Below are 10149 nucleotides of genomic sequence, written 5' to 3'. Positions count from 1 at the left end.
TGTCTCTGACGTGTTTTGCTCAAAATACCAAACAGATCATCCATTTTAACATGTCCGCTATCCCTCTGTTTCAGCCCCGTGTTCGAAAGTGCTGATTCTTTGACTTTCCCTTTCATGCAAACGAGTTGCACGCCCCTTTGGAGAGAAATTTCTAACAGCCATATCAAGCATTATTTCTGAAACACTTCTCAGTGTGACATTATATGTATTATATATACAACAACTCTAAGTCTCTCCTGCAGACATCCTGCTGAATACACACACACACACAGCGGAGGGGATTCAGCTTGCGACAGTATATTGTAATAGTATCTTTTTTTTTGAAAGAGTTGGACAAGACATCACTTTTTCCCTGATTTCAGGCACCCTCACTCACTGCACATTCTGGCAGCGCTCCCAGGTAGCTCTGCCTGCGAGTGTCAGATAGGAACTGGACCTCCCTCTCTCGGTGGTTCTGCACAGTTCCACGCTGACAGGAGTATGTGACGGTCTGAGTGCAGAATCTGCTTTTCAGTCGTAGAAACCTCATCTGCACCACATCGGTTCCTCCTGGATACTCAAACTGGGGAGGGACAAGATACGATGAAGAAGTAAATAAAAAAAGTCTAAATGAATCTCAGACAAAGATTAATAGAGGGATCAGCTGCTAACCTGGAAGCCGTCTTTAACTGAGCTCAACCAGTGAAATGACAGGTTGGGGCCAGAATCGCTCAGCCAAGCTTTAACTGGAACCTGTGGTCATTGATGTTATCACATGTGTTATACCAAATAGTGGAGGTGTACAGATCAGACTTGCAACGACAATATACCAAGGCCATAAAAGGGAAATAAAGGGAGGTGGGTAATACTGCGAAAAAATTACATCTGAGAATAACAATAACAACATCAGAAATGTTTGTGACAAACCCGTAAATAACAACAAACCCCCACGCTTCTCTGCAAGACTGGATCAACATAGAGTGCTAGGGTTAGCACATGTGCATGTTTGTCTCCCGCTAGACCTCTGATAAATTTTCGGTTTTACTTTTTTACATTATTAAGCTGGTATTGCAGATACTGTATGTAAAATCAAACATGTCAAAAACAATCATCTTTCCTAAATGTTTCTATAAAGATATACATTTCTTTTTGTTTTGTACATCGACAGTAAGAGATATTAGGTTGTAAAAAAACAACAAATATTTATATATATATAAATATATATCATAAACACTATTTTAAAAACATATTTTAAAACTCAAAAGAAAAATGAAATGTTAACAAGATATATATTTATGCATATTTTTTGTATATATATATATATATATATACGAAAAATATGCATAAAAAAATAACGACAACAATAGGAACATTTCCTATGTAAAATAAAACATGCAGTAAACCAGAATTTGTGAAGTGGAAGAGCTCTGTTATCTAAAATCATTCTCATGTTTAAATACTGACAGTGTCAGGTGTTGTGAGAGTTACCTGAGGCTGCAGGGGGGGCAGACAGGTCTTCGGCTCTGCACTGAAGTCACAGAACACTTGGAGAGCATCAGCTGGGCTACCCTGGTTAGGATCAATGTAATACATCCCTGAAGGAGGACGGAAATCAAAACTCATTCAAAGACTGAACAACACAGAGCAAGCAACACACACATTATCATACTTCTCTACATCTCCAAGGTAACTTCCACAGACTTCAGTACCGTAAACATGCCTACGGGGGAAATTTAGAGTTAAGAACCCGTTGACAGAGAGACATTCACACACTCACATACTGTTGGGCATTGGAAGCAACTTGGGGTATAGTGCCCCAAAGACACGACTGTAGACAACCACTCAAAGCAACAGCCTGCAACCAAAGGCTGTCGTATGACTTATGTCATAAGTCCATGATAAGACACACATTATTATTCCAGTAGATCTGGGAGGGGGGGGGGGGGTGTTACCGTTAGTGGAGTTGGGGTGAGCGAGCCACAGCTCTAGACAGGTGCTAGCTGGTTGTTGTTTGCTACCATCGGGTGGACTGATGAACCAGTGGAGGTCTCTCTGAAGGGAGTCCAACAGGGTGTGAACCAGGATGTAGTTTGGCCCGTCTGATATGTACATGAGTTCCTAAGATTAAGAGTCATAAACAACATGCATAGATGAAACAGCATTATATAGTGGAGTCAATGTAAAGGTCAAGTGTGTAGAATTTAGTGGCATCTGGAGAAACAGCTGGCACTGCAACAAATGGAATGAGTGGAAGAGGACCGGCAGCCCCTGTAGTTAATTCTTTATGATTTGTGCCAGTTTTTTATTTTGTTGAGATATGTGATGGGTGGTATCTGTAAGAATAATCAATATATTGAAATGGAACATTAACATTAACATTAAAGACGGATCAGATTTTGTACTCCCGGTCGCACTGGATGTTATTGTTTAGCCTCAGTTAGCATGTAGCTTATATTGTATCGTATAAATGAGCGGTGTTGGGTGTAAGGCGTTACAAAAGTAACGGAGTTACAGTAATGTATTACTTTTTGCTGTAACACAGTAATATAACGCATCACTTCTGAAATGTGGGTAATACAATATAATACCGGTTAGAATTCTCAGTAACACAGTTACAACACATTTTAACCTGAAATGATGTGGTGTTGTGTTTCTAAGAATTCACAAACATGGCGAGACATTCCGTCACCAGAGAAATAATTGTGAGGGTAGAATAGTAACTCAGTAAGTCTGTTTACTATTGGTTAAGAGGGCTGCAGAAACAGATTCACAATGCAGAGCTGCAGGCTCACAATGCAGAGCTGAAGGCTCACAATGCAGAGCTGCAGCTCAGAGAAGAGAACAGAGAAAGACAGGAGTGCACGCAGGCCGAAGCAACAGAAGGTCACTTTCTCTGGGTCTGCTGCTTGAACCCAGAGAAGTTAAGAGACTCGTGGCAGAGACTTGAAGATATGCAGCCTCTGTCCTCTGTGGAATCACCGGCTTTTAGAAAGCTTGTCAGCCAAATCGCCGTTAACACACCAATGTCCAGGTGAGCTTGATATACAGCAGGTCACAGGGCCGTGCAGAGGCTCCACTAACATGTTATTAATAACACACAGAGACGTCATGTTACCGGTATCACATATTATTCAGCCCACTTAAACGGAGCATGAGTTTAATCTCTAGCTCTTTTCCTAATGTTCAGCATGTACTGCCAGATAGATAGATAGCTTTAATTAATGAGCTGCAATAAACTACATTTCAGCATTTAAAGCCATACTTTAGAGGTTATTTTGGTGAAAGTAACTCAAAGTAACGCAGAAGTAGTGTAACGCATTACAGTTCAGAGACAGTAATAATGTAATGTAACTTATTACTTTAAAAAGACAGTAATAAGTAATATGTACTGTATTACATTTTGGAAGCAACTTACCCAACACTGTATATAAGTAGAGGGAGAACGACACGTGCATTACATATTAAACACACCGCCTCAACCTCTCCCTCATTGACGCTGCAATAATACTATCACGTGTTTAATAACCAATAAACATCAGAAGAATTCTATAACAACGTATCATCAAGAGAAGAGTCATGACTACGTCATCATATGGCGACTGTGACTTCATAACAGGGCGAAGCAGAACGTGCCCTGGACCAGCCTCCATCGAGGTCAGCCAACGGAAGAAGAAGAAGAAGAAGAAGACTTTTCCAAAAACCCTTTATTACAGGTTTAACAAATGTACATTTGCCTCAAATAAAGTGCTTTATTGTGCAATAAAAATCTATTTACCTAGAATAAATAAATAAAAAAGCTAAGCTTTAAAAACTTGTGTAAAGTGCAAGTCCTCGTTAACAACAGAACATACAATGTCTTTATAACACCACCGTTGTTTGAAAGCTTCCAAGTCCCCGATGTGTTTATAAAAACGATGCTCTAGCCAGAGTCTGGCTCTGATGTTGCACAGCCAGATCGCTTTTGCTTCTTGTCCCTTCCTGTTTTCCACTCTGTTCTTCCTACTTAGATAGATAGCCATTTTAGCCTCACCAGAGAGGTAGTTTAGGAGCTGCCACCTTTCTTTGCTTGTCTTTTTGTATGGAGCCCCCATGATAAACACTCTCTCGGTAAAAGCTATACTAAAAAGACTAAAACCAATGTTAAAAGAGAGAAGAAACCCGTGAGTCTCTGGCACTCTGTAAAAACATGGAAAACAGTCTCTCTAAAACCACAAAATGGACAGTTGTTACTGACAGCAGGATTAATGACGGAGATAAAAGAATTGGAGGCGATAGCGCCGTGTTAAATTCTCCACTGGAGGTCGGCAGTACGTTTCTTTAAGGGAGGTTTGTACAGAATCCTCCACTGTGGGCCTGGTCCGTTTCCGGCACCCAGTCCGGTGCTCCACACAGTGGAGGCCCTGTCCTTCAGTCCATTTTTGTTTATGCTTTTGACAATGTTCATGTATATAGTCTTTTTGTCCGCTTTGTGCATGGTCATTTTCTCTGGGTTTGCAACCTTGAGCAGGGGGCCCTGTCAGCTCTCCGAGCCCTGGGCTCAGGTATACTGTATCTCCGGGAAAGGGTCTGTTCGGTCTGGTTGGGCTCTGCCCTGTCCGTAGCTCTTTAAAAGTCTCTGTTCCTCAGCGCATAGGCTCCGGCTCCAGAGTTGCAGGATCCTCTGGGCCACCGACCCGGACAGAGTGTAGACCCAGCAGAGAGCCCAAGGCCCGGGCATCGCTCAGCTCCGGCCCCACTGCATCCACCACCTGCTGAAGGCTCAGGGTCTCAGATCTGCACAGCGCCACCGCCAGTCCTGGTGTCTCGTTGCTGCTAACGTCCAGCCTGGCTCCATGAATCAGAGGCTCTTTTAACAACCAGTGCAGAGAGTCAGTCTTTGGACACCTTTTATGGTTAAAAAGGGCCCAAGACTTAAAAACACCCTGATAAAAGGGAGGTAACCCACTTAACTTTGAAATGGTTAAATCAGTTAAAAACAGAGCAGCATCCAGCCCCAGGTTACTCACGCGTCTTAGAATGCAGCTGCTCACATCTCTCCACACCAAATCAGCCAGGCCGGTAAGATACCTTTGCAGAAACTGCATTCTAAAAGTGGCTGTTCGGCTGGCCAGGTGGACAAGGCCCTGTCCCCCCTCCTCTCTAGATAAAAACAGCACCCCCTGTGGCACCCAGTGTAGCCCATCCCAAAAAAAACCCCAACACTCTGCCTTTAAAAGACATCTGCGGGAGCAGCCACTTCCATTTGGACAGTTTTTCCTCAATCTTCTCTGTGACGTTCTCCCAGTTCTTCTGGACTATATTTGTGTTCCCTACGAACACCCCCAGGTACTTTATGCCATCTCTTTTCCATGTCATTCCCTGGGGAAGACGTGGGAGACCGCCACGCCACTCACCGACAGCGAGGGCCTCACTCTTCTTCCAATTGACCCTCGCTGCCGATGCTGAACTAAAATCTGTCACAATATTGGTTAAAATGTCTGCATCCCTCTGGTCACTAACAAAAACAACGATGTCGTCCGCATACGCAGATAAAACCGTGTTTCCATTAAAACCAGGTAAAAAACAGCCCTTGCAATTTGGAGCATATTTTGCAGAGGAGGGGTTCTAGGGAGAGTGCATAGAGCATCCCAGACAGAGCACAGCCCTGCCGGACCCCTCTACACACTCTAAAAGGAGCACACAGCCCACCGTTGAACTTCAGCACACTCTCAATCTTATTGTACAACACTTTGATCTTAGCTATGGAACCAGCGCTGAACCCAAACTTCTCCATTACTTTCCAGAGGAAGCTGTGCTCAACGCTATCAAAAGCCTTTTCCTGATCTAGAGAAATCAGACCAGTATCAATGCCCAATGAGCTGGAGACCTCCAAAACATCTCGAATCAGGTGAACATTGTCCACCATGGACCTGCCGGGCACACAGTAGGTCTGGTCCCGATGGATGACCTGCTCAATAGCTCTTCCCAACCTGGTGGCCAAAGCCTTGGACAGAAGCTTGTAATCCACACACAGCAAAGACACAGGGCGCCAGTTTTTGATGTCCTGCAAGTTCCCTTTTTTTGGCAGCAGCGTGATCACCGCTCTGCTGCAGGACATTGACATAGAGCCAGAGGCCAGACTCTCATTAAAAACGTCTAACAGGTCATGAGACAAGATGTCCCAATAGGCTTTAAAAAACTCTACCGAGAGGCCGTCGATGCCAGGAGCCCGCCGTCCCTGCATTCCTTACAGTGTGGCCTGCAACACCTGCGTCGTCAACGGCCCTGCGAGCTGTGAGTTGGCCTCCTCAGAGACCTGAGGTAGTTCCGCACAAAACTCCTCTGAGAGCGTTTCGTCCTCGTTATACTCGCTCGTGTAGAGGGTGGAATAAAAGCTCACAGCTCGCCTCCTGATCTGGCTTGGCTCTGTTAATTCCTGCCCTGTGTCTGACAGCAGTGAGTGGATTACCCGCCTCTGTCCATTCCTTTTCTCCAGGCCGAAGAAGAAACCAGTGGGAGCATCCATCTCATTTATGTTTAGAAACCGGGACCTGACCAGTGCACCCTGAACTTTAACGTCCAGCAGGCTGGCTAGAGCCATCTTTTTCTCTTTGAGGATTTCAATATATCCTCGATCTCCTGTGCACTCGCTTATTGTTTCTAGTTCCACTATATCACTCTCCAGGTCTTTCATAGATCTGATGTTGTCCTGTGTGACATTGAGGGTGTGCTGTTGACAGAGCATTCTTATCTCAGTCATACCATGGTCCCACCACTGCCTAAGACTGCTAAACTCTCCCTTCCTCTGTCTAAAAACACTCCAGAAATAAGTGAGGGCCTCTTTAAAATGTTTATCAAATGTTAAAACCGAATTAAAATGCCAATAAGCACTTCTCTGTAAAACATTTCTCATAAAAACATTACATAGAAGCAAAGAGTGATCTGTAAAACCAGCAGGGAGTATACTGCACATTTTAAAAGTATTTAAATGATGCTTAAAGCAATAAATGCGATCTAGTCTGGCTGATGAAATCCTATTCTCTCGGATGTGGGACCAGGTGTACTGCCTTTCGTCTGTGTGCATCCTTCTCCATACATCCACCAGGCCGTGGGAGTGGACCAGCTGCCTCAGAGCATGCTGGGATGCTGGATGCGGCTCTGCATGGTTGCGATCTAAAGATGCATTTTCCGTACAATTAAAATCCCCACCCAAGAATAAAAAATCCTCCGTGGCACAGCCGTTTAAAACATCACTAACTTTTTGTAAAAACAGCTTCCTCTCTGCACCGTTTGTTGGAGCATACACATTCATAAAAACAGCCGTAAAAAGGTCAAACCGTGCTTTTATTAAAAGCAACCTCCCCTTGATAAACTGCTCGACCTCCAGTGAGACAGGATTAAAAGACTTGGAGAGAAGGAAGCCCACCCCTCCACTGAGAGAGGTGCTGTGGCTTAAAATGACTTCCCCCTCCCACTCTTTTTTCCAGTCTCATTCTCATTAACAACATCGCTGTGCGTCTCCTGTAAAAAAAAAGCACGTCGACATGTTTTATACTTGCTGTTTGATAAATTAAGGCTCTCTTTCTTAGCTCTCTGGCTCCATTGACATTCAGGCTTCCCACTCTGAAAGTGTCCATTGTGAGTGAGGTAGTGCATACAATAATAAAAACAAATAAGTTAATTAAAACACACATAAGGGGTTTTAACTTCATTTGTTTCCGTACTCTATACACAAGTTTTCTTAGTCTCCAAACTTCTTGTTCTGTGAAGACAGACTCCTCTTTTTGGCTAAGATGGAATTTGGCAGAGGAACAAAAAACGACCAAGTCAGGGAAATACTCTTCTACAACTACCCCATGCTGGTTCTTTGTCTGGAGTAGATAGTTTTTAATCATTTCCGCTGTGTACATTTTCCCCTTTTGACTGTCACTGAACCCTATCACGTCACTGCCGTCCGACACACACTCATCCCCACTCTCATCTGTCTGCCATTGCTCTCTTCCTTTCTTTCCCTCGCTCACCACTTTGCTGCTCTTTCTAACAGTAGGTGCGTTGTTCCTCCTGCTTCTGCGTTTATTAGCAGTCTTTTTTTTTGTTGCTATTGCTGTTGCTCTTCATCCTCCATCTCAGCAATCTCCACCTGCTCACCCCATGTTTTCCTCTCCTCTCCTGTTTTCACCATATGCGTTTCGTTTTCCATATTTTCCTCCTGTGTTTCGCAGACTTCAACCGTCTCTACCATTTTTTCGATTATCTCAGGTTTTTTTTGGTTTTTTTCACCATTTTTCTTATTTTTTTATTTTTCTCTCCCCACCTGATTTTCTTCACCTCTACAAAAAACCACAACCTCCCTTTCGTGAACATCTTTACCATCACCAACACCCTGTGCAACACCCCCACATGCCCCGTCGGACACAGCAACAGCAGCAGCCGGCTGCTCCGGAGCAGTGGCGCTGTCAGCAGCTGCGGCCGCCTCCGGAGGGGAGCCCCGCACCGCCACAGCGGCCGCATTAAAGGCCACCGCCGCTGGAGACACCCCTCCCTCAGCAGCAGCAGCCGCCCGCTGCTCCACTACAACCGGCTCGGCCGCAGCCGGCCCCGGCGCGGAGGCAGAAGTGACATCCGGACCAGGCGGAGTCGAGTCCCCGCGCCCCGGACAGGCACTCACGGTGTGCCCCTCTTCCCCGTGTTAGAAATAATCAATATATTGGAGCAGAACATTAAAAGATAATTCATTGTTTCTGGACGGATCATATTTGTCCACTTCCGGTAGTATTACCGGATGTAGTTTTTAGCATAAAGCTAATATTGTATTATTTTATTAATATTGTAACAACCAGTGGAGTTACATACTAAACATACCGCCTCTACCGCTCACTCATTGATGCTGCAATGATACTATTGCCTGTTTAATAACTGATAAACCTCAGAAGGATTGCATAATAGAATATCGTAGGTGAGAGCTTCATGACTTTCCTAACAAGATGGCGACGGTGACGTCATAAGAGGACACGCCCCCGACGACGTCAGCCTATAGAAGAGTCCGGAGAACTCCATGTGACAAGCGACCAACAGGGCCCCCCGCTACCAACCAATGAGAGCACGAGACCGGAGCACGTCTTATTAAGTTGTTTATTTTATGGCCGGAAAGGGGTGGTTCTATAAAACATGTTTGTGTTGTGAAATAGAGCTCTCTTTTGTTCCGGACCGCCAGACAGTAACTACTGATGAGCTCCACTCTGTCAGTGGCCTGTGGACGCATGTCCCGGGCTACTGAGCCACAGCTGTGAAACTTTTGTAAAACCTACTGCTGCATCCTTTTATTAAATACTCCTTTTAAAACTTACAAGAGGAGGTTTGCTTTCTTTCTTTTGAATCGACACCTGGGCTTCGAATAAACGAACATTTCTTACACCCGCAACCAAAACACTTCATAACTGACGAGGTTGCAAAAAATCACGTAGTCATAATCATCTACTTTAACGTAAAAACGGAGGTTGAGCTCCGCATTCCGATTGTTCAGTATCATATAGACCTGTCTGCGATGAGACACCACGTGCTTCAGTAACTGAGACTTGCACCCAGACAGCATCTTCTTCACCGAGAAACAAGTTTCCCGTGTCTGGATAGCTCTCTACTGAGGAACTCATCAGTTATGAAGGGAGGGACGTTGGACAGAACCACTTTGGTTGCGGGGAGCGTCAGCGGCTGCACCCGCACAAACATTTCACTCACCGTGATGCCTGTCTCGATAACGCGGTTCACCTTCTCCACCTGGTCCAGGAAGATCACGACTGCACTGTTCATCCGCGCCAGGGACTTAATGCTGCTGTGTCCGACCTTCTCCCCCACAGCCAGCCCGATGTCCTCCACAGTGCATGGGAAGCCGGCTGATATTTTAATGCCGTGCTTCCGCGTGAGTTTGGCAAAGTCTCCATTTACCATGGCGTCAGACGACGGCCGGCGAGACACCGGCAGGAGAAGCCCGCAAAACCACCACCAAAAGACACAAAAAGTAAAGCAAAGTAAACTATCACTGATAAACTATATTAAACTAACACCCATAAACAAGCACATTTTTCTTCCGCTCACACTTCAAAATCTCCCAGCATACACCAGAAGAAGAAGAAGAAGAGCCAATAGTATCTGGCCCCCGCCGCCAACCAATGAGAGAAGACGAGACCAGAAGAA

The 10149-nt window shown here is 44.9% G+C and overlaps 1 protein-coding gene across 1 annotated transcript in view; it reads right to left on the bottom strand.

The window, feature by feature from the left end:
• The window catches only part of LOC134873271 (collagen alpha-1(I) chain-like), a 54498-nt gene that overhangs the window by 2576 nt on the left and 41773 nt on the right, over nucleotides 1–10149 (bottom strand). Inside the window, exons 55-58 of the mRNA XM_063896755.1 lie at nucleotides 1932–2097; nucleotides 1468–1574; nucleotides 652–732; nucleotides 377–562 (exon numbers count right to left, since the gene is read on the bottom strand). Of these exons, the coding sequence (XP_063752825.1) occupies nucleotides 377–562; nucleotides 652–732; nucleotides 1468–1574; nucleotides 1932–2097 (540 nt within the window). The remainder of the gene's footprint in view (nucleotides 1–376; nucleotides 563–651; nucleotides 733–1467; nucleotides 1575–1931; nucleotides 2098–10149) is intronic.

The sequence above is a fragment of the Eleginops maclovinus genome, chromosome 12 (genome assembly GCF_036324505.1).
Source record: "Eleginops maclovinus isolate JMC-PN-2008 ecotype Puerto Natales chromosome 12, JC_Emac_rtc_rv5, whole genome shotgun sequence".
In the NCBI taxonomy this organism is placed as follows: Eukaryota; Metazoa; Chordata; class Actinopteri; order Perciformes; family Eleginopidae; genus Eleginops; species Eleginops maclovinus.
Note: the sequence above shows the minus strand (reverse complement) of the source record. Positions and strands in the feature narration are given on the sequence as shown.